The following is a 25,201-nucleotide window of genomic DNA, read 5'->3' as shown; positions in this document are numbered from 1 at the left end:
GGGGCCCGTTCCAGCAGGGCACCCGACACTTTCTTCGCTCCTCCCCCATTCCAGCAAGGGAGAGCCGACAAAGGAAGGCTGCAGTCCGGCCATCGGACCAACGGTCGGCTCGGGGGCCCGTTCCAGCGGGGCTCCCAACACTGTCTTCGCTCCTCCCCCATTCCAGCAGGGGAGAGCCGACGGAGGAGGGCTGCAGTCCGGCCATCGGCCCAACGGTCGGCTCGGGGGACCGTTTCAGCGGGGCACCCGACACTGTCTTCGCTCCTCCCCCATTCCAGCAGGAGAGAGCCAACGGAGGAGGGCTGCAGTCCGGCCATCGGACCAACGGTCGGCTTGGGGGCCCTTTCCAGCGGGGCACCCGACACTGTCTTCGATCCTCCCCCATTCCAGCAGGGGAGAGCCGACGGAGGAGGGCTGAAGTCCGGCCATCGGACCAACGGTTGGCTCGGGGGCCCGTTCAAGCTAGACTTCAGTTTTGACTGTTTTGATTTTATTTTCACTTCTTCTTTTTAGTTTATGATATATTTTTTAATCTCACTTATTGTTTTACCACTTATTTTGTTTTATTTTATCATTCAAATTTCATTTAAATTTCTATTGCTTCAACGGTTCTCCCTCTGCATCTATTCTTATCTCCCCTCTTTTTTCAACCTTTCAAAGTCCTTTAGATCATTGTAGTCTTATTAGAATGTTTATTTTCTTATTTTTCTCATCTATTCTCTATTTTATTTCTTTATTACTCTACTAATTGTCATTTTTCCAGGTACTTTAGTTAGATTGTGAGCCTTCGGGACAGTAAGGGAATTTCTAAGTACCCATTTTACTTATAATTTTAATGCACCCTATTGTCTATTTTTCTGTAAACCGCTTAGAATCCTAACGGAGTTTAGCGGTATATAAGAAATAAATTACATTACATTATTCCCTACTTCTTACACGACTAGAATCTATTAATATCTCAGATACAGTTTTGCAATGGTTCTCTTCTTACTTTCAAGACAGAAACTATAAAGTCAATATCAATGGGCTCTCCCCAGCTGCCTTGGACAATACGGGCACTCATGGCCCAGAGCACACCATTTCTCCCCCTCAAAACATGAAATAACAGAACACTGCCAACCCCCTCCCCGCTTGATCATGGAATCTTCTTTAGGATCACAGTCCCCCTGCTGCCACTTAGCTTGCCAATTTCTGAGAAAGAACAGTCCAGGTATGTACCTCTGTGCCTAGCCACATACAATTCCATTTTCCCCAACAGAGATAGTTTCACTTTCCATTCACTGAAATCAGGCACCCAGGTCCATTTCCAATAAGCAGAGCTCTATCAAACATTTGATCGCTGTCAAACCCATTCTCCAACAACATTCTCCCATTGGCCAACAAGGAACCAACAATGGACAGTCCTACCATATATGAGTAAAAGTGCCTACAGCCCTGTGATATCGCCAGCAACTATCCAAGGACTGTGGATATATCTTATGGAGCCTTTCCAGGGTACAGCACCAGCGGCTCAACACCTTGTAAGCGTTTTCCTGTATCAAAGCACAGGTGGTCACTTTCCCCACTTCAGCACAAATGGTATCCCACTCTTTAGATGTAAATGAGCAGTACATAAGAACATAAGAATTGCCGCTGCTGGGTCAGACCAGTGGTCCATTATGCCCAGCAGTCCATTCACACGGCGGCCCTCTGGTCAAAGACCAGCACCCTAACCAAGACGAGCCCTACCAGCGCACGTTCTTGTTCAACAGGAACTTGTCTAATTTTGTCTTGAATCCCTGGAGGGTGTTTTCCCCTATAACAGCTTCCAGAAGAGCGTTCCAGCTTTCTACCACTCTCTGGGTGAAGAAGAACTTCCTTACGTTTGTACAGACTTTATCCCCTTTCAACTTTAGAGAGTGCCTTCTCGTTCTCCCTACCTTGGAGAGGGTGAACAACCTGTTCTTATCTACTAAATCTATCCCCTTCAGTACCTTGAATGTTTCGATCATGTCCCCTCTCAATCTCCTCTGTTCGAGGGAGAAGAGGCCCAGTTTCTCTAATCTTTTGTTGTACGGCAGCTCCTCCTTAACCATCTTAGTCGCTCTTCTCTGGACCCTTTCGAGTAGTACCGTGTCCTAACATAGTAACACAGTAGATGACGGCAGATAAAGACCCGAATGGTCCATCCAGTCTGCCCAACCTGATTCAATTTAAATTTTTTTAATTTTTTCTTCTTAGCTATTTCTGGGCAAGAATCCAAAGCTCTACCTGGTACTGTGCTTGGATTCCTACTGCCGAAATCTCCATTAAAACCTACTCCATCCCATCTAAACCCTCCCAGCCATTGAAGCCCTCCCCAGCCCATCCTCCACCAAATGGCCATATACAGACGCAGACCGTGCAAGTCTGCCCAGTATTGGCCTTAGTTCAATTTTTAATATTATTTTCTGATTCTAGATCCTCTGTGTTCATCCCATGCTTCTTTGAACTCAGTCACAGTTTTACTCTCCACCACCTCTCTCAGGAGCGCATTCCAGGCATCCACCACTCTCTCCGTAAAGTAGAATTTCCTAACATTGCCTTTGAATCTACTACCCCTCAACCTCAAATTATGTCCTCTGATTTTACCATTTTCCTTTCTCTGGAAAAGATTATGTTCTACGTTAATACCCTTCAAGTATTTGAACGTCTGAATCATATCTCCCCTGTCTCTCCTTTCCTCTAGGGCATACATATTCAGGGCTTCCAGTCTCTCCTCATACGTCTTCTAGCGCAAGCCTCCTATCATTTTCATTCTCAAGGCGACCAGTGCTGGACGCATAACTCCAGGTGAGGGCGCACCATGGCCCAGTACAGCGGCATGATAACCTTCTCTGATCTGTTCGTGATCCCCTTCTTTATCATTCCTAGCATTCTGTTTGCCCTTTTTGATGCAACCGCACATTGCGTGGACGCAGTGGCGTACCAAGGGGGGGGCGTGGGGGGCGGTCCGCCCCGGGTGCCAAGCCCTGAGGGGGGTGCTCCCGGTTCGGTTCCCCCCCCACGCCGGGTGTCGCATCTGGAAACAGCCTGCAGCAAGATCGCGATGCCAGCGATCTTTGCCTGCTTCGGCTGTTTCCTCCGCCACGGTCCCGCCCCTCCTCTGACGTCAGAGGAGGGGCGGAACCACGGCGGAGGAAACAGCCGAAGCAGGCAAAGATTGCTGGCATCGTGTGATCTTGCTGCAGGCTGTTTCCCCCAGGGAAATGGAGCGGGGAGGCCGTGGGGGATGAGCAGTGCTTCCTGGTGGTGGTGGTGGGGCGAGCGGTCCTTCAAGGTAGTGGGGGGGGGCAGCAGGCCTTCAGGGTGGGGCGGGCAGGCAGACTTTGTGGAGGGGGGGAGACAGACCTTCAGGGGGACAGGCCTTCATGGAGAACAGGCAGGCAAGCCTTCAAAGGGGGACACAAGCCTTTGGGGGGGGTGCAGGCCTTCGGGGGGACAGGCCTTCAAGGGAGACAGGCAGGCCTTCGGGGGGGTGACAGGCCTTCGGGGGGTGCAGGCCTTTGGGGGGATAGGCCTTCAAGGGGGAGCACAGGCCTTCAAGGGGATCAGGCAGGCAGGCCTTCGGGGGGGGCGCCGGCCTTCGGAGGGGGGACAGGCAGGCCTTCAAGGGGGGGGGGGACAGGCCTTCAAGGGGAACAGACAGGCAGGCCTTCAAGAGGGGGACAGGCCTTCAAGGGGGGATGCAGGCCTTCAAAGGGGGGACAGGCCTTCAAGGGGAACAGGCAGGCAGGCCTTCAAGGGGGGGACAGGCCTTCGGGAAGGTGCAGGCCTTCAGGGGAGGGGGGTGCAGGCCTTCAAAGAGGGGGCAGGCCTTCAAGGGGAACAGGCAGTCAGGCCTTCAAGGGGGGGGACAGGCCTTCGGGGGGATGCAGGCCTTCAGGGGGGTGCAGGCCTTCAAGGGGGGGACAGGCCTTCGGGGGGATGCAGGCCTTCAGGGGGGTGCAGGCCTTCAAGGGGGGGACAGGCCTTCAAGGGGGGCAGGCCTTCAAGGGGAACAGGCAGGCAGGCCTTCAAGGGGGGGACAGGCCTTCAGGGGGATGCAGGCCTTCGGGGGGGGGTGCAGGCCTTCAGGGGTAGGATGCAGACCTTTAAGGGGGGGACAGGCCTTCAGGGGAGGGGAGGCCCTGGTGTAGAAGTATACGGAGGGAAGGGGAAGGGGTTCAAAGAGACGTACATATGCCGGACTTTGGGTGGGAAGAAATAATGGGTCTGAAAATAGAGGAGAGAGAGATGATGGACATGGGTTTTAGGGAGGGAAGGAACAGAAAGGGAGAGAAGTTGGACACAAGGGATGGTGTGGAGGGGGGGGATAGAGATACTGGTTAGGAGGGTAGTTGGGAAAAGAAAGGGAGAGATGGTGGACCCTGGGGTGGTGGGGAAGGAGGGAGAGCTGCTGGATGAAAGGGTAGCTAAGAAAAGGTGGATCTGTGGAGGGAGACAAAAAAAGGGAAGGATGCCAGACATCCGGGGGAGGGAAGGGAAACAGAAGGGGAGGACAGAGATGGCAGATGGATGGTTAGCACGGAGAAAGAAGAAAGAAGGAGACCCTGGCAAGCAAGTTATCAGAAGACAACCAGAGCCTTGGACCAACAAGATTTGAAAAATAACCAGACAACAAAAGGTAGAAAAACTAATTTTATTTTCTGTTTTGTGATTACAATATATCAGATTTGAAATGTGTATCCTGCCAGAGCTGGTGTTAGACCGCAAACGTGAGCTAGGATTTAACAGAGAGAGGAAAAGTCCGTTTTGTTTCTTTATTTTATTTACACCACAGCGCCAGTGTGGTTAGGAGAAGCCAAAGGGGGGTGAAAAAGCTATAAAATAAACCCACCATGATGTTTGAAAAAAACACCTAATTGGGCAGGAAAATCGAATCGATAAACCAATTCAATATGCTGAATCAAATCTAAATTTTTTTTCCTGAATCTGGCAGCACTAGTTTGCACTACTGTCTTAGACTTTAGGACCTGGGATTGGGGAGAGATGGCATCCTCAGTACTTTATAATGCAAGTGAAACGAGAATTTGGTCAGACTTTTGAAGGGTCTGCAGAAGAAAAATATTGTATAGGCCGGGGACATGAGACAGCAGGAAATGGGAACTTTTCTTCCTTCTATTTTTGTGAATGGAAAGGCTGAGGATGTCAGAGAGTTCAGTTAAAATATGTGCTTTATAAGAAAATATAATAATGTGTTTTGTAAAGTTTATAGCACTGCTGGCCTACCTGGTGAGGTGTTCCTAGTGGTGGTGGTGGCAGCGTGTCCAAGGAAGGAAACTTTGTTAACCTTAGCACTGACCTACAGAATATGTTTGTAACAGCGCTGCTTGTGTGGCATTAGTCTATGTAGTGATCGAAAGAAAAAAACAGACCTTTGCACATTTTTGCACTATATGGTGGGTGTATGAGGAGATTCACATTTCCTGCACAGCTAAGTCCGCGTGAAGTTACCTTGTGCTGTATTTGACATCTAGCAAGGTCTCTGTTGGAAGGAAAGATCTCAGCTTAAAAATTAAGTGGCCAGAAGTTATGGTAAAAGCAGATAGCGTAGCTGGTTTTAAGAAAGGTTTGGACAAATTCCTGGAGGAAAAGTCCATAGTCTGTTATTAAGACATGGGGGAAACATCTGCTTGCCCTGGATTGGTAGCATGGAATGTTGCTACTCTTTGGGTTTTGACCAGGTATTAGTGACCTGGATTGGCTACCATGAGAATGGGCTACTGGGCATGATGGACCATTGGTCTGACCCAGTTAGGCTATTCTTATGTTATGCTCTCATCTGTAGGGGCCTTTGTTTTCACTTCTTATTTTAATGTATTTTTTTTCTGGGAACTTATCAGTGTTTTTTATAAAGGGAACAAAAATGGAAGAGAATTAATGTGTGTGGAATGGGGGGGTAACTAATTTCTTCAGCTAAATAATTCAATCCACCTCAACCAGACACAGGAGAACTCACACACCATTCACATACCCTCCAACCAAAAACGTCAACAGAAAAAAACTGTTCGACAACCTCATAGTCATTCGAGCTGCAACACTCGACCCCCAACTCTACAACCTATTGACCTCGACCACAGACTACAAAACCTTCAAAAAAGAAATAAACACCCTTCTATTCAAAAAACACATAAAACCGAACTAACACAATCAGAACTGTCCCAAGCATCACCTGCAACTACTCCATATGTACTTCTGATGTCATGACAATTCAGACATAATTTATGTTATGTTATGGTATGTTAGGAATAATGGTTACATATATGAGGTTCAATAAAAGAAAATTTTCACTGCCTGTTTCTATTATGACCATTTATTCAGTTTCATGGTTATTACAAAAAATATTTTTTTACATTGGGGGGGTGTCAAAAAAATGATGGGCCCCGGGTGCCACATACCCTAGGTACGCCACTGCGTAGACGGCTTCATCGGCTTGTCGATCAGAACTTTCAAGTCCCTTTCCTGGGAGGTCTCTCCAATACCGCCCAGAACAACCTGTATTCGTGCATGAGATTTTTGTTACCGACATGCATCACTTTACACTTATCCACATTGAACCTCATCTGCCATGTCGATGCCTATTCCTCGAGCCCATTCCTCGAGTCAATGTCATTGAAAAACAAAGTTCGGCACTACTCGCCCCTTTAAGTATTGATATATAATTGATATATAATTGAAATAGTCATGGGCACCTTCTGTAAAGTCCCCCATAATTTTTCTAGATGTTCAGTCTTAATGGGCGATGTCTTATCCCATCCCCGAGCACTCATATAGTGTTTCACCTGAAGATAATAATAATAATAATAATTTATTCTTGTATACCGCCATACCCGTAAAGTTCTAGGCGGTTCACATCCATTAATTAAGGTCCGTGATAACACACGGATTTACAAAATTTTGACAGAGTTACAGGCAATGAAGTGGGGGGGGGGGAACTCTTTGAAGAGATTAGGTAGAGGTAACGGTAATACAGAAGGAAGGGTTGTAAGATATGATATAGCGAGAGAGAGATAAAATCGGGGGAGGGGGGGAGAGGGAGAGCCGAAGGGGCGGGGTAGTGAGGGAAAGGGGAGAAAATAGGGGGCAAGGGGGATTAAAAGGCCTGTTCACGGAAAAGGTGCGTTTTGAGAAGTTTTCTGAAACTAAGGTAAGAGGGGGCCTCGAGTATCATTTGGGCAAGCCAAGGGTTCAGCTTGGCCGCCTGGTAAGCAAAGGTTTTGTCGAGAAATCTTTTGAAATGACATAATTTTAGGGATGGGAAGGCAAACAGCTGTATTCTGCGGGATTTTTTGTTGGTGAGGTTCAGAGTGAAATGGTGATTGAGGTATCTAGGTAATAGGCCAAAAACAGTTTTGTAGCAGAAGCAGGCAAATTTGAATAGGACTCTGGATTCGAAAGGGAGCCAATGCAGTTGGTGGTAGAAAGGTGTGATATGGTCCCATTTGTTCAGGCCGAATATGAGGCGGACGGCAGTGTTCTGGATCAATTTTAGTCTCCTAAGGGTTTTCTTTGTGGAGCTCAGATAAATGACATTGCAATAGTCTAGTACGCTCAGGACAGAGGACTGTACCAGAAGGCGGAAAGAGGAGTCATCAAAGTATTTTTTTATGGTGCGCAGTTTCCAGAGCACCGAGAAGCATTTCTTGACAGTAAGATCGGTGTGATTTTCTAGGGATAGATGTTTGTCTAGAGTGACTCCCAGTATTTTTAATGTTTGTTCGAGGGGGAAGACCAAGCCTTTCACTTGGATTGTGGAGACTTTGATTTTTTTCATTGGGGGAGGCTAGGAAGAATTTTGTTTTGTCCGGGTTTAGTTTTAATCTGTAGGATTGCATCCAGAGTTCTATCTGATTAAGTATGCTTGTGATGTAGGCTAGTAGATCTGGGGAGAAGGTGGTGAGTGGGATGACTATTGTGATGTCATCTGCGTAGATGAAGGATTTGAGTTTGAGGTTTTGAAGGAGGTTACCCAGGGAGGCGAGGTAGATATTAAATAGTGTGGGGGACAGGGGGGAGCCCTGCGGCACCCCGCAGGAGTTAACCCAGCTAGATGAGGAGGAATCGTTTTTGCGAACTCTGTAGGATCTGTTTCGTAGGAATCCGTGAAACCAGCTGAAGACCTGGTCGGAGATGCCAATGTGGGTCAGGCATTCTAGGAGAATGTTGTGGTCTACTAGGTCAAACGCACTGCTCAGATCGAGTTGAAGGATCAAGGCGCTGGAGCCCAGGCTAAAGAGGGTGTGCAAGTAGTCGAATAAGGCTGCAATAATGGTTTCAGTGCTGTGGTCTGTTCGAAAGCCCGATTGATTGTCACATAGTATGTTGAATTTATCCAGATATGCGGTGAGTTCAGCATTTACTATCCCTTCAGCTATTTTGGTGAATAGAGGAATGCTAGCGATAGGTCTGTAATTAGAAGGGGCGTTTGGGGGTTCTTTCGTGTTTTTTATGATTGGGGTTAACATAATATGGCCTTGCTCAGGTGGAAAGTATCCTGAGGAAAGTAGAAAGTTCACCCAGGATAACATGTTGGCTTTGAAATGGATGGGTGCAGTTTTCATGACATTTGGAGGGCAGGTGTCTAGTTTGCAGAAGGAGTTAGAATATTTGTTGTAGAATTTATTGAAGGTTTCCCAGTCCAGTGTTTTGAATTGGTTCCAGTATAGATCTGCTCTTGACCCTTGGTCTGGTTTGTATATGTCGGTATCAGTAAGAATGGGGAAAAGCTCAAGGAGATTAGTCGAGGCAGGTAAAGTAGATCTTAGTTTTTGAGTCTTGGAGATGAAGAAATCAGCTAAGGTGTTTGCGGTTAATGTGGAATCTTCGTGGTTGTTGGTGAGTGTCTTGATGTAGTATAGGTCAAACAATCTCCTGCCCGCACTCCAGGTATGCATTGCAAGACCTCAAAAGATATTATTTTCCCCTCCCGCAAAAAATCCCGAAAGTGGATCAACCCCAGGCGCCCTCATCTCTCAAAAACAGGGTTGGTTTTATCTATTAAAAATTGTGGTTCATCCCTTAAAACAACCAAAGTGGAAGTCGCCAACCCATTATTGCAGTCCCGTTTCATTGTATCCCACAACTTGATCAGGTGTAATATATTTGGGTTGTCAGTCTCCTGTGCCCACTGTAGCGCAATGAGAGAAGACCAAAGCCTAGTGGATAATCTACCGTGAGGCACAAAAGACTGTTCTAACAGCAGCCCCCACTTGTGTGTACCCAGGTCCCACTCCAGTAACATCCTCATCTGCGCTGCCAGGTAATACCAGTGAAGTTTGGGTACCCCTTTCCCACACCAAGCTCTATCGGCCCACATCACCGTCTGAGAAATTCTAGGAGCTCTATTCTGCCAATTAAAGTTCCTAAATTCTGCCTGTAATATCTTAAACGTCCGAGCGGGTATGGGGATCGGTAAAGTCTAGAACAGAAATAACAATCTTGGTAGTACATTCATTTTTAGAACCACTATATGCCCCCCCTCCCCCAGAGAGCCAGAGCCAGCGTTGAAGATCAGAATGAATTCTCCGAATAACCAGCCCATAATTAACCTCATATAAAACAACCCAAATCCCTGGGTAGGAGAATGCCTAAATATTTAATACCCTTAGTTGCCCATTTAAACGGGAACTTGTGTTGAAGGGCATGAACCTTGGTTTCCTCCAGAGTAAGTTTCATCATTTCAGTCTTGCTAAATTTATCTTAAAGCCAGAGACTCTCCTGTAGTCCTTGAAAATATGTAACAATTGAAGCACCGTCTGTTCTGGGTCTACCAGATACAGGAGGATATCATCAGCAAATAGGGCTATACAATGTTCGTTACCATCTACCGAGATCCCCTTCAGGTATGGATGAGTCTGGATCATAAGAGCCAACGGTTCTATTGACATAGCAAATAGCAAAGGGGAAAGCGGGCATCCCTGCCTAGTGCTGTGCTCTATGGAAAAAAATCTGTGTAAGCCTGATTGACTCTAAGGCACACTCACAAAACAGCCCACCCAAACCCAATTTCCCCATCACAGCCCACAAAATGTCCCAAGACACCTGGTCGAAAGCCTTCTCAGTGTCTACCGCCATCAAGACTACTCGGTCATGCCCCTGCTTCACTTTCCATATCAGATGTAGAGTACGCCGGATATTATCGCATACCTGCCTCCGTTGTATAAAACCAGATTGATCCATATGAATCAAACTGGGAAGTAACTTTCCCAGATGCAGGACCAAAACTTTTGCAATGAGTTTTGCATCGACATTTAATAGTGAGATAGGTCTATATGATCCACAATTTAACAGATCTTGCCCTGGTTTCAAAAGGATCATTATACCTGCCTCACCCATAGTTGCTGGTAAAAGGCCCCCCTTCTACACCCCATTCACGACTCGGACCAACAAAGGTCCAACTTGTTCCCCAAATATTTTTATAAAAGCGGCTCGTATACCCGTCCAGTCCTGGCGATTTCCCTGGCTTAGCTGTCCAGATCTCACCCATTACCTTCCCCAATGTGACCGGGGAAGCACAGGTAAACATACCTGATCCAAAAAGCGGGTCACTTCCCCATCACCCCCTGCTACTCTAGCACTGTACAGGTGACTATAATAATCCAAAAATGATTTACCAATGTCTGTGTCTGTAACCTGCTATGTCCCTCTCCCATCCCGGATTCTTGTGAGAGCATCTTGCTTGCCTAATTTTAATATAGCGAGCCAGCTGAGCACTACACTTATTACTATGCTCATAAAGATGAGACTTCCACAACCGAGAGCTTTATTTGGACACTACAATATAGCCGCGCCCACACCTAAGGGAATGTCAGCTTTTGTCACTCGAGAGCTTTTGATGGGGAAGAAAGTAATTCTTATTAACTGGCTGTCCCGAGATCCACCTTCCTACGCACAATGGAGAACGTTGATGCTTGGTCATGCGACGCTGGAACGCAGATTGGTGGGAGATTTGGATAGTGGACCAGGCCGCAAATTTTGTCAGACCTGGGAGTGTTTCTGGCAGATCCTTACACCATATGCTCGCAGTAGACTCTTGAATTGTTAAGACTCTCTTTACCTCTTTGTTTTGCTAGCAGCATTGGACTCTTTTGGGGGGGGGAGGGATGGGAGGGGAGGGTGGGTGGGGGTGAGTTTGCACTGTTGTTATTTGGACATGTATACAACTGATATTTGTCTGTTTCGTTGGAATAATAAAAAATATTTGAACATAAAAAAAAAAAAAAAAAGATGAGATTGGAACCTCTCGCGCACATGATTGTACTTTTCCATTTGGAGCTGATGTAACTCTCCCCGCACCATGCGTAACTGTGCCAACGTCTGAGAGGCCAGGGACCACTTAAGAGCTAGTTCTAGGAAAATCAATTGTTCACGTAGGTTTAACATAGCTCAAGCTCTACGGTGTTTTAAATCGGGCTCCCCACTTAATAAAAACTCTCCTAAGTACTGATTTCAACACATCCCATAAAATCCCATCAGACACTTCCCCTGTATCATTAAACTCCAAATAAGTGGCAATACTTTGAACATAAGAACTTTTTTATAATCGCCCTATTTTGAGCAAGTATGGACGCACCAAAGTGGGAAGACTACTAGAAAAGCGGGAGGCCTGGCAATTCTTATACGTAAGGGATTGGGGTTTTGTGGTGCAGCAAGTATACCGGGATCCCTTGGGGAGATGTCTGGCATTACAGGGTACACTACAGGGACGCTCCATTTCTGTCATTAATATTTATGGACTGAATGCGGGTCAGGCAGGGTTCCACACCTCTCTTAAAGAGGATCTGGTGAATTTTGTGAGGGATCGGTATATTTGGGAGGGGGGATTTTAATCTTACTCCAGATGTGCAGCTGGATCATTCTCAGGGGGGTACCAGGGTACCTTCACGAGCCCCTCATAGGGCCTTCCTGGCATTAATGGCCTTCCTGGGTTTGATTGATGTTGGCATCTGCTGCACCCTTTACAGAGGTTCTATACCCACTATTCCCATGTACATCGCTGATATGCCCGATTTGATGGTCTTTGGACCCACCGCAATTAGTAGGGGGGGATACGGACAGCAGAGATAGGCCTTATACATATTTCTGATCATGCTCCGGTCTGGGTGACATGTGCGGGCTTCTGGGATGTGGGAGATGTTCACAACTTCTGGAGGCTCAATGAGTCCTTGTTAAAGAATACCAGGGTGCTGCAAGAGGTGGGAGAGGCTATTAACCAATATTTGCAGTATAATGATAATGTCACCGTTAGTGATTTCATTTTGTGGGATGTTCTTAAAGTAGTAATCCGAGGAGTATTTATTAAGTGGGGGGCTCGCCTTAAGCAAGTGAGAGAGAGCCAGGTTTATTTCTTAGAGAGCGCTTACTGAGCCTGGGAATCTCGCACCAGAGACAGCAGGACCCAGGGGTGTATGAACAGCTCTTGAAAGTGCGCAATGAGCTTTCTCTTTTGCAGATGGAGGAAATTGATTTTTACAGACTGAGATTGTACCAGACCATGTATGAGTATAGTAATAAGTCTGGTTTGCAGATGGCCTGGTATATCAAATTGAGGCAGGCTAGAGCCACTATTACACATATCAAGGATGTAGAAGGGATCTCTCAATGTACTGATGGGTCCATTAGGAAAGTTTTTTTCTTCTTTTATTCCAAATAATATGGGAAAGTGGAGAGGGTATATTCGGAGTCCATCACTGCCTATCTGAATAAGGTGACTCTCCCTAGGCTGGAGGACTCTGACATGGAATTCTTTAATGAGCCCATTACCTTGGGGGAGGTTGTAGGGGTTATTACAAATCTGAAAGTGGATAAGTGCCGGGCCTAAATGGATACTCTAATACTTTTTATAAATGATATCGGGATGTTTTAGCCCCCTTGCTGGTACGAGTTATTAATGGAGTATGTGCAGGTATTCCGTTACCTCCTTCTATGAGAGAAGCGGGTATCTCGGTACTGCTGAAACCGGGGAGGGACCCATCTAGGTGTGGTGCATATCGCCCGATCTCACTCTTAAATACTGATGCAAAAATATTAGCCAAGCTTTTAGCCCTCCGGTTGGGGAAGATCTTGCCCAAACTGGTGCATATGGACCAATCGGGCTTTATCCAGCGGTGACAAGTTAGTGACAATATTAGACGAACTTTACTTCTTGTTTGGGCGGTGCAGCGGGCCCTGGATAAGGTTGCTTTTCTAACTATTGATGCTGAAAAGGCTTTCGACCAAGTGGGATGGGAATTTTTATGACAGGTGATGAAGCGAATGGGATTCGGAGCTTCCTTTTTAACCTGGGTACGAGCGTTTTATCGGGCCCCATGGACAACTATTCGGGTTAATGGGGGATATATGGCATTTTTTCCTATTGCAAGGGAACTCGCCTGGGCTGCCCTCTCTCCTCCCTCTTGTTCGCTCTATCGATGGAACCCCTGGCTATTCGTATTCAGGACCATTTGGAGCTGAGAGGGGTTTGGGTTGGAGATCAGTAACATCGCATTGCATTATTTGCCGATGATGTGCTCTTGTATGTGTGTGATCCGGAGTTTTCCCTCCCTATTTTGATAGACCATTTTGCGGAATATGGGCAGTGTCTGGGTTTACTGTTAATAAAGATAAATCTGAGTTGTTGGGAGTCACTCTGAATACAGATGATGTCGCTCATTTATCGGGGATGTTTCCATTTCGGTGGGCTTTGGGGGCAATTAAGTATTTAGGAATCCATATTTCGAGCGATCTCAGCTATATGCTTTGAATTATGCTCATATTGTTCAGCAGGTTCAGGGGGGATCTTCAGCAGTGGAACGGGTTGTGGTTGTCCAGGTGGGGACGAATAGCTGTTATTAAAATGAATGTTCTGCCCCGCTTACTGTTTCTATTTCAAACGTTACCCATTCCGGTTCCTACCTTAGTGTTTAAACAACTTCACGCCTTATTTTTTAAATTCATTTGGCAGGGGAAACCGCCTTGATTTTCTCAGCAGTGTATGTGGTCGCCTCAATCATGTGGGGGGCGAGTACTCCCTAATTTGTTTTGTTATTTCAGGGCGGCACAGCTGAGACTTTTGTTAGATTGGGATATAGCTGAGGCAAAGATTGTAGTAAAAATGGAGCAACAAATAGTGGGACCTCATGTTTTACGGTTTTGGCTCTGGTTTTCCTCATTCCTCACTTGGCGGTCAGAGCAATCCTTTTCTGCAGCATCTTTTGTGTTTATGGTGTAAGACAAGGAGGAGATGGGGTGATGGGTTGGTACCTTCACTTATGGGGGCGCGATGCGATGAACCTCAGTTCCCTGCAGGCAGAGAGAATTCTACGTTTTTGCGCTGGGGGCGCCTTGGTCTTCTGATATTTAGGGATGTTTTGCATAGGGGGATCCTGGTGTCCTTTGATGCATTTCAAACTAGTTGTGCCTTGCCCCAGGGGGATTTTCTGGCTTACTCACAGATTCAACATTTTATTCACTCCCAGGGATGGACAGGGGGGGGGGTGTCTATTCATTCATCCGCTCCTTTAGAAAATTTGTGGATTAAGCTTAGGGTTTGGCCTAGGCCCCTTTCAGCTCTTTACCAATATTTTAAGGGTTCAGTTCCCTTCCACCCCCGATATAAAGCAGTGTGGGAACAGGATTTGAGCTGTTCCTTTTCGGAACAGGAATGGACCCAGCTCTGTATAGAGGTGGGCAAGGCCTCTTCTTGTGTTCTTATCTAGGAAAATGCTTCTGCATAAAATGTATCCTGGGACTTCTGCAACATGCTGGAGGTGTGGGGTGGCTGTGGGAACCTTTCTTCATGTTTGGTGGGACTGTACCCTTTTGCAGCTATTTTGGAGGAGGGTGGTAAGTTGTTTATCACAACTGTTACAACCTGTGATCTCCTTTGCACCTCGGGAATGTTTATTGGGGTTTAACAATGTGTGTCATTATACTTGGCAAACTAAACTTCGCCGCTGGGGACTAGCTGCCGCCAAATGTTTAATTGCTAGCCACTGGAAGCAGATAGCGCCCCCAACTGCTGTGGAGTTGTCTCTGAAGCTCCACACTATGTGTGGGATGGAGCTCTTGATTGCTAAATGACACGGATATTATTTCTCTTCTGTTTGGACCTGGACTGTAATTATGGACACTTTGCTTTACGTTTACTGGTGGGGAGGGGGAACAAGGGGACTGGTTCTGTGAAGACGACTTCCTGAAAGAACAGGGGGTTGTCAATTGTGAGCCGTCTCAGTTTATTGCATTTGGGTGGGGGGTGTGGAGTTCTGTTGGAAAGGATATCCATTTCTTTGTATTGCAGTTTGTCATTGCATTTTGTACTTAGTTGTAGAGATATTATTCTGTATTGATACTGAATATGGCATTTGTATTTGAGTTGATATCCATTTTATTGTTTGTTATACTTTTAAAAATTCTAATAAATATTTCAAATTAAAAAAAAAAAAGAACATAAGAACTGCCGCTACTGGGTCAGACCAGTGGTCCATCTTGCCCAGCAGTCCACTCACGCAGCAGCCCTCTGGTCAAAGACCAGCGCCCTAACTGAGACTAGCCCTACCTGAGTACGTTCCGGTTCAGCAGGAACTTGTCTAACTTTGTCTTGAATCCCTGGAGGGTGTTTTCCCCTATGACAGACTCCGGAAGAGCGTTCCAGTTTTCTACCACTCTCTGGGTGAAGAAGAACTTCCTTATGTTCATACAGAATTTATCCCCTTTCAATTTTAAAGAGTGCCCTCTCGTTCTCCCTAGCTTGGAGAGGGTGAACAACCTGTCCTTATCCACTAAGTCTATTCCCTTAAATGTTTCGATCATGTCCCCTCTCAATCTTCTCTGTTTGAGGGAGAAGAGGCTCAGTTTCTCTAATCTTTCACTACAGGGCAACTCCTCCAGCCCCTTAATCATCTTAGTCACCCTTCTCTGGACCCTTTCGAGTAGTACCATGTCCTTCTTCATATATAGCAGCGGTCTCAAAGACGCAGGCCGCATGTGGCTCTCCAGGTTTTATTTGCGGCCCGTGGTCTGGAGGCGATCATTCTCTTCCTTTTGGAGCAGCAGCCGGCTCGTTCGTTCAAAGCCGTGGGATGGCGGCTCCTTGCGCTATCCACTCCTGCATCGGAAGCCTCTCTGATGTCACAACATCAGAGAGGCTTCAGACGCAGGCACGGATCTCGCAAGGAGCCGCCACCTGCGGCTTTGAACAAACGAGCCGGCCAGACACGCTGCTGCTCCAGTGGCGTACCAAGGGGGGGGGGCGGCCAACTGTTCTCCCTAGAGTGCGGCTCGCGGCTCGTCTAGAGCAGTGGTGCCCAACCTGCTTCCCTTCCCTTTTCACTGCTGCCATCGGGGATCAGGCCGGCACCGTGATCTTTGATCTCCCTGCTTCTCTTCCCTGCGGGGCCGACCAACTCTGGCGGCCCGACATCAATTCTGACGTCGAGAGAACGTTCTGGCTAGCCAATCGCTGCCTGGCTGCCCGGAACATCCTTTCCAAAGTTAGAATTGACGTCAGGCAGCGAGAGTTGGTCGGCCCCTTGCAGAAAAGAAGCAGGGAGATCTCGGCCTGTTTCCGATAGCGGCAGCGGCAGCAGCCTATTCCGCCGCAGCGGTGGCATGGGGAGAGGGCAGGAAGGAAGGAAGAAAGAAGGAAAGAAAGAAGGTGGGGTGGGGACAGGGAACCAGAAACAAAGCAAAAAATAGGACACGGAATCAGAGAAAGACAGACATAGAGAAAGAAAGAAAAAGTTGGGGGAGGGAATGAGGTCTGGAGGAGAGGAAGCATACAGGAGGCTGAAAGAAGGGAAGAAGTATTGGATGCACAGTCAGAAGAATAAAGTGCAACCAGAGACTGATGAAATTACCAAACAAAGGTAGGAAAATTATTTTATTTTCAATTTAGTGATTGAAATGTGCCAGTTTTGAGAAAGAAAAGATATTGAACTTTAAATGTGAGTGCTGCAGAAAAAAATAGAGTACTTGGAGGGCCGCAGAAAAATAGTTAATGTCTTATTAAAGAAATGACAATTTTGCATGAAGTAAAACTCTTTATAGTTTATATATCTTTCCTTTTAACTGTTAAAGGAAAGTTTTATAAACTATAAAGAGTTTTACCTCATGCAAAATTGTCATTTCTTTAATAAGACATTAACTATTTTTTCTGCGGCCCTCCAAGTACCTACAAATCCAAAATGTGGCCCGCAAAGGGTTTGAGCTTGAGACCACTGATATACAGCAACCAGTGCTTGGTGCAGTACTCCAGGTAGAGGGCGCACCATGGCCTGGTACAGCGGCATGATAACCTTCTCCGATCTGTTCGTGATCCCCTTCTTTATCATTTCCAGCATTCGGTTCACCCTTTTCACTGCCACTGCACATTGCATGGACGGCTTCATTGACTTGTCGATCAGAATTCCCAAGTCTCTTACCTGGGAGGTCTCTCCAAGTACCACCCTGGACAATCTGTATTCGTGCATGAGATTTTTGTTACCGACATGCATCACTTTACACTTATCCACGTTGAACATCATCTGCCCATGTCGATGCCCATTCCTCGAGCCTGATTATGTCACATTGTAGATCTTCGCAATCCCCTTGTGTCTTCACTACTCTGTGCAACTTCGTATCGTCCACAAATTTAAGGTTCAAGGTTTATTAAATATTTGATGAATCGCTGAATCTGTTTACAAAGCGATGTACATAATTATAGAATAGGATAGAGTTAAAAAAATACAAAATACATGAACATTAAGATTAAGACAAGACAAACATTAGTTGGAAGGGGAGGAGGGTAAAAAGATACATCTGTTATATCACCTCACTCGTCGTACCTATGTCCAGATCATTTATAAAGATGTTGAAAAGCACGGGTCCAAGCACCGAGCCCTGCGGCACCCCACTGGTGACGCTCTTCCAGTCCGAGTATTGTCCATTTACCCCCACTCTCTGTTTCCTATGCTCCAGCCAGTTTTTAATCCACGTGAGTATTTATTTATTTATTCAGTTTTCTATACCGTTCTCCCAGGGGAGCTCAGAACGGTTTACATGCATTTATTCAGGTACTCAAGCAATTTTCCCTCGATTCCATGGCTCGCAATTTTCTAAAGTAGTCGTTCATGTGGAACCTTGTCAAACGCCTTCTGAAAATCCAGATATACAATGTCGACCGGGTCGCCCTTATCTATCTGCTTGTTTACTCCCTCGAAGAAGTGCAGCAAGTTTGTCAAAAAAGATCTGCCTTTGCTGAAACCGTGCTGGCTGGTCCTCATCAGACTGTGTTCAGCAAGGTGATCAATGATGCGGTCCTTTATCAGCGCCTCTATTATCTTTCCCGGTACCGAGGTCAGACTCACCGGTCTGTAGTTTCCCGGGTCTTCCCTTGAACCTCTTTTGAAGATCGGCATAACATTCGCCACCTTCCAGTCCTCCAGAATCTTTCCCGATTTGATTGACAGATTGGCTATTAGCTTAAATAGTTCAGCTATAGTTCCTCTCAGTTCCTTGATGAGCCTCGGATGGATACCATCCGGTCCCGGGGATTTATCACTCTTAAGCCTATCAATATGCCTGCATACCTCTTCTAGACTGACTGTTAACCCTGTCAGTTTCCCGTTTTTGCTTCCATCATATAGCCTGATGGGCTCCGGTATGCTGTGTAAATCTTCTTCAGTAAATACAGACGCAAAAAATGTGTTCAGTTTGTCGGTGATTGCTTTGTCCTCCTTTAGCGCTCCCTTTATTCCATGGTCATCCAACGGTCCCACCGCTTCCTTCGTGGGTTGTTTCCCCTTGATATATCGAAAGAATGGCTTGAAGTTCTTTGCCTCCTTGGCTATTTTTTCCTCATAGTCTCTTTTGGCCCCTTTTACCACCTTATGGCACCTGCATTGATGTTGTTTGTGCTTGTTCCAGTTTCGTCCATTTTTGACCTTTTCCATTCCTTAAATGAAGTTTTCTTGTCTCTGATCGCTTCCTTCACCTTTACAGTGAGCATTAAGCAGCAAGTCATTAAGTCTCCAGTAGCGGGTTCCTCCCCCTGATACCACTCCCGCACAATCTACTGAAACTGAAGCATGATCAAGACTTGGATACCCTCAATATCTGCCTCCCGTATCATAGCCCATTGGTTTCTATGAACTCACAGCCTATCTATCCATGTTTAAGTTTGTTGAGCATGAGAATAATGTGTATAATTGTGCTGAGTCCCATGCAAAAGTCTCCAACAGTCTACCAGCTCCAAGGTCTGCATGAAGACCCAAAATACCCGAGTATGCACTCTGTGAGTGCCCCTATCTCTCTTGGAATGATCCAGCCTCCCATCAGGGATCACATTAAAATCACCCCCCCCCCCCAAGAGCACAACCCCCTGAGTGAACGGCAACAGCTTATCCTGCAAGTTACGACAGAACTCAGCCTGATCTGCATTGGGACCATATATGTTCACTATCGTCACCTTTTGCCCCTGTAAATTCCCTCTTAACACTAGACATCTCCCATGAGGATCCCTATACATCTGATCAATGACCAATCCCATACCTTTTTCACCAAAACCGCAATCCCACCCTTTTTTTGGTAGTATTCTGGCCCTGATGTGCCCAAACCAGTTTGAAGGCAGGATTCTGCAAAAAAGCTTCATCTTGGGGCCGCAAATGCATCTCCTGTAACATGCATATGTCCCAACACATTCACTTTAATTCCCGGAAATTGATACTTCTCTTTCCTGGACTGTTCAACCCATTAACATTCCATGACCCAATCCTAAGTAAATTCCATTCCGTCCCTGTCCCCCACCCCAGAATCCACGTTTCCCTGCATTCCCCCCAACACATGCTGATCTAGAAAAATCCAGACCAGCCAATGAGAAAAGATGAAGTCTCCCCCAAAAGGTAACTGTCTCCCCACACTTCCCATCCATTCAAAAACCCTCACCAGTTACTCAAGTATCTCACGAGCAAACGTAGTGCTAAAATGACACTCCCACCTTCCACCCCCTTTACTCTTACATCTCAGCACCATCCCCCACCCCACAGATCACATCAGGTCTCCCCAGTTCCCTGTCCCTAGGTTATCTCCCTCCCTCCCCTCCCATGCCACACAACCATACAGTCACCCCGTCTCCAGTCACACAGCCAATATACCACCCCAAGGACTCCAATTAGCCACCCCCAATAGAACTCCCACACACATACCACATACTGCACAACAATGTTCCCAATCACCGAAGTCCAAAAGGGGGGACTGTAGGCATCTCAGTCCTCTCCATCAAAATCAGCAAAGTCAGCCATCCCAGGGCGCATTCAATCAGGTCTCCATCGGGGTCTGCTTTTTAGTAGATCGGGTAATAATGCTCCAGGCCCCCTCCGATCTTCCCACTTTCGTTGGTGTCACCACGGCAGGAACAGGAGGCAGATTTCCACAGCCCAAATCTTTCAACGCCAGCCAGGCATCTCCCACAGCATCCACTCTGCGTGACTTGCCATTCACAGTCATCCAAATGCCGAACGAAAACAACCACCGATAGCGATGTCCCTCTGCATTTAGCACGAGTCACCTCCTGGAATGCCTGCCACTTCTGCAGTGTTGCCAGGGCCAAATCTTGAAATATACCCACTGTAATCCCATTCCATTGGAACTGTGGTCAGTGCCGAGCCACCTGATGAATTTTTTCTTTAAACAAATAATCCCCAAAACATGCAATAATGTCTTTCGGGGTACCCAGTCAGCCTGCTCCCAGGCTGCGATGGGCCCTCAAAATAATAATAGATGTGGAGTCTACTGGCTCCTCAGGCCCCAGCAGCTGGCTACAGAAGTCTGCACCATTTCTTTGCAATCTTTATGGCGGTCGGTCTCAGGGATCCCTTTGAACCGCAGATTACTTTTGCAGGACCTGTTTTCCAGGTCTTTGATTTGTGCTTGTAGTTCTGCAAGTTCCTTCACTTGTTGCACCATCGCTGTTTTAGTTTCCTCTACTACCCCCTCCAAGCAGGATATATGCTGCCCTGAGGCCTCGACCCGACCACCTAAGTCTCCAACTTCTGCCCGAAGTTCCACCATCGCTGTTTTAACATCCTCCCAGACACCCTTCATCTCCGCTTTAAAGTCTTGAAACCAGGCTTCCAAAGTTGTGTTCAAGGCTGAGGCACCATCTGCAGGCATGGCCGAGATTGGCAATTGCTGAGGCTGCCCCGGCGACTACACCATCTTTGATTTCACAGTAGGCGATGCCTGCCCTTTCACGGTCCGTTTCCCACTCGCAGGCTCGCTGAAACAAAACTTCTCCAACTGCCATATACTTGGACCACCAGATCACCCTCAATAGGGAGAAATATCACTCACGGGAAGTTTTTTAATCTCACTTATTAGCAGGCCCCATCGGAGCTCAAGAATTACCCTGCCATTCGGTAGAGTGACGTCACTTCCTCTGCCCTGGGATTTTCTATTCCCTGAGAATCTCTGCCGTGGACTCTGGGATGAGGAACCAGAGGAGAAAAGGTGCAAATGGTGAGTTTTGAAAGGACCGACAGGCCTGCCCTATAAAAGTCCTGGATCTGTTGTCTGGAAGTGACTCTGAATGACGGTTTTGAATGCTAGCTATGAGGTCATCCAACCCCTGGCCAAACAGTATGTTGCCCCTGAAAGGAAGCCTGCTGAACGTGGCTTTGGACATGGAATCCCAAGACCAATGTTTGATCCACAAGATTCTGCAAGAAGACACAGAATAAGCGGAGACCTTGCCTACTATGCTCAGTAGATCACACATATTACATTCCAACCAGCAACAGCTGGTAAGAAGGATCAGAAGGTATACCACCTGGGTCACGCAATGTAGCGTGGCACGCTCGAACAACATAGAAGGTTGCTGCTGCAGCCCTCGCCTCCACAGACAAGGCCTCAAACTGCCTCTTAAGCAACATGTCCAACCTGCAATCATGTTGGATCCTTAAGTACTACCCCCCCATTGGGAAGGGATGTGTACTGGGTCACCTGAGCCACTAGAGAATTCGTTTTATGCATAGCAAACATTTGCTGAACTCCCGATTCATAGGATATAGCTTGGACATTGCTTCTGCAATAGGCTGAGAGCAGACCCCGCTCAACAAGGAACAGTGGGAAGTAGGTTGAGGAGAATAAATTTTGAGCTCCTTTAGAAACTCAATGAGCAGATCGTTCACATCAGCAGACTTGAATAGTTTGCCCTGATCTACTTCGCCCAGTGTTGCATCATTTCTGACCAAGGCATCTCCCTGGGAGAGAGGATAAGCATCCAGATTATAATCTTCAGGAACCGGGCCTCTGTGGAGAAACAGATGCTGGAGGCTACACAAGTGGTTACTCTGTAGCTAACCAAGAAGGCACTGGAGCACCACCAACATAAGTTTGCCAGAGTAAATTCACAAAGTCAGGCGAAAAGCACTAAAAAAACCCTTCAAGAGGAAGGTTAGAGTGCTTTCTTTTCTCTTTTTCAGTCTTTGACCCATGCAGTTAATGTTTCTCCTAATCCCATCGAACTCATCTTGCTCAATAATCTGCGGTGTGGGACGCTATCAAAAGCTTTACTGAAGTCCAAGTACACGACGTCCAGGAACTCTCCCATATCCAGCTTTCTTGTTACCCAGTCAAAGAAGCTGATTAGATTGGATTGGCAGGACCTTCCCTTTGTAAATCCATGTTGATGGGGATCATGTAGATTCTCCTCATTCAGGATCGTAACTAATTTATGTTTAATTAGTGTTTCCATAAGTTTACTCACTATTGATGTGAGACTCACTGATCTGTAATTTGCAGCCTCTGTCCTGCATCCCTTTTTGTGGAGTGGAGTGACATTAGCCTTTTTCCAGTCCAACGAGACTCTTCCTGTACTTAGGGAAAGATTGTCAAGGAGTAAGCAAACAGCAGGGGAAACCCCCGAGTGCCACAGTTCAAGCAGGCTGGCTGAGCAGGATCCACCTGTCAGCTGCAGACTGAAGTCTGCTCCTCTCACGCAGGCTAGGCAGTCACTGGAGCTGAACAGAAACACAAAATCCCATGGAAAAACTGCCAAAAATATACTAAAAACAAGTACAACCAAGCAGATCATAGTTGCTCCTGCAGGCTGGTTTGCAGAAGAAATAACTGATTGGGGGCAGCAGAGAGCAGGGAGAAAGAGGAGGTTCTGAAAACAGTGATCAGTATCTCCTGCAATAGCAGATGCAAGACCCTTGGTTCTGCATACCATCCTTATTGCACTGGAAAAGACAGATACTGGTGCTTAACAGGTGGGTTGGAGTTTGGAATTGAACCCAGCTTTAAAGAACTCTATGAGCGTTGGGAGCAGCATGGGCCATTCAGTGAGGCTCACCGCGCTAAAAACTGCTAGCACAGTTTCATAGAAGAAGGGGGAAGTTTTTGTTCATAAAGTGTGCTTTGGATGTGCAGTTCATGAAATTGACATACTTATACAGAATGTGAAGATACTTTGCTTTCCATCAAACAATTGCTTGCTGTGGAAACTTCAAGTCCAAGACTTTCACTTCCAAGAAACAAACACAAGAAAATGAAATTCTAATTCAACCTGCCACCAAGCTCCAATGATGAAGATGAGGAACGGCCTGTAGGTGAGCTGGAAATTTATAAAGCAGAGCCAATTTCAAGTGGAGAAGTTCACATTTTAGACTGGTAGAGAAGAAGCTGTACTGACTACCCTGCTCTCTCAAATTTGGCAAGAAGTTATCTTTGTACAAGCAACCACAGTTCCATGTGAACATTTATTCTTAAAAGTAGGATTTATTACAGACAAATGTAGGTCATCTCTGCTCCCTGAGAGTGTCAATCAACTACTTTGTCTAAATAATTGGCTTAATGGATAATTCATTCATTTGTGTATTCTATGATGGCAATTCTATAGCTGTGCTGGCTGTCAGCCTGGCACCCTAACTACTAAGCTACCCCACCATCAAGCTGCCTCAATTTAGGTACCCCAATCTCATATGCCAAGTGCTACCAAAATCATTATAGAAGCTATTATGGTGCCAAACAATAGACACAACTGCATATGCTATATCAATAGCTGATATCAGCTGGTGTACAATCTGCATACCTAATAGTATTCTCCTCACAGAACTTGAATTCATGGACTAGCCCAAACTTCCTGCACAGTGCAGTTGGGAACTCACTTCTAGATCTGTGAAAATAAATCTGTTGAGGCTTGACTCATGCACTGTCTTATAGAATAGCATCAAGGTAACTGCAGCTTTGAGGCTGAATAACTGCATCAAGTAACTGCAGCTGAGTAAATAGCATCAAGGTAACTGCAGCTTTGTGGCTGAGTAGCCTAGAGGTTAGAGCACCAGGCTGATAACCAGTAAAGCCAGGTTCAAATCTTGCTGCTGGTCGCTGTGCTCTTGGGCAAGTCACTTAACCTTCCATTGCCTCAAGTACAAACTAGATTCTAATTCCCCTGGTGTACCCGAATGTAGTTTACTTACAGCTACATCAAAAAAATATATTTATAAAAGTTCAAAAAATATATTTATCAAAAAATATTTTTATAAAAGTCATGTTTTGGCATTTAATTTGTACATCTCTATGTACAAGCTTATAGAATTGCCTTTCACATGCCTGAATTATGTTTAAGGAAACTGGAATCAGAGTTATTGGTTGAATGTTTAGGATTAATAAATATGTGTATATGCTAAATTTATTTCAATTCTTTACGTTTAAATCGTTTTAACTGATATACAGCCCTAGTTTTAATAGAAATGACTTAAAACAAACAAATAAAATCCAGCACAATACCTGTGTTTTATCTTCTGGGACATTTAACCAGTGATTAAAAGCTTGAGAGAGTTTGGTCCTTATTTGTTTTCCTGCAATGCAAAATATGCCCAAATTGAAAGAACATATGTAACAAAAATTGCTTCTTTACAGGGCAAGTGGCAGATACTAGCAAAAGCAGAAGCAAATAAATAACACAACTGATATGTGTATAGAATAGCGGTAAGCACAATGCTAAGTGTTAAGCAGAAATCAAGCTGGATCTGCAGTAATAGTACATATAGAAAATGGGATAGACTGGGTGGTAAAGAGGTCTGTCTGCTGATGCCTACTATGTTTCTCAGAACAGAACTTTTTTTAATTGAAATTTTCATAGTACAAATTCACACACCAAACCCAACAGCAATACGAAATACAACAGCTGACAATGCAAGGACATCTGTTTTGATCCATGGAG

At 46.0% G+C, this 25,201-nt stretch overlaps 1 protein-coding gene across 4 annotated transcripts in view; it reads right to left on the bottom strand.

Annotated features, from left to right (window-relative positions):
- The window catches only part of GGPS1 (geranylgeranyl diphosphate synthase 1), a 118,263-nt gene that overhangs the window by 7,216 nt on the left and 85,846 nt on the right, over positions 1-25,201 (bottom strand). For all 4 annotated transcript variants that reach the window (XM_033939493.1, XM_033939495.1, XM_033939491.1 and 1 more), the window contains one exon: positions 24,766-24,836. In XM_033939493.1, coding sequence (XP_033795384.1) covers positions 24,766-24,836 — 71 coding nt within the window. The remainder of the gene's footprint in view (positions 1-24,765; positions 24,837-25,201) is intronic.

The sequence above is a fragment of the Geotrypetes seraphini genome, chromosome 3, assembly GCF_902459505.1.
Source record: "Geotrypetes seraphini chromosome 3, aGeoSer1.1, whole genome shotgun sequence".
NCBI classification, from domain to species: Eukaryota; Metazoa; Chordata; class Amphibia; order Gymnophiona; family Dermophiidae; genus Geotrypetes; species Geotrypetes seraphini.
Note: the sequence above shows the minus strand (reverse complement) of the source record. Positions and strands in the feature narration are given on the sequence as shown.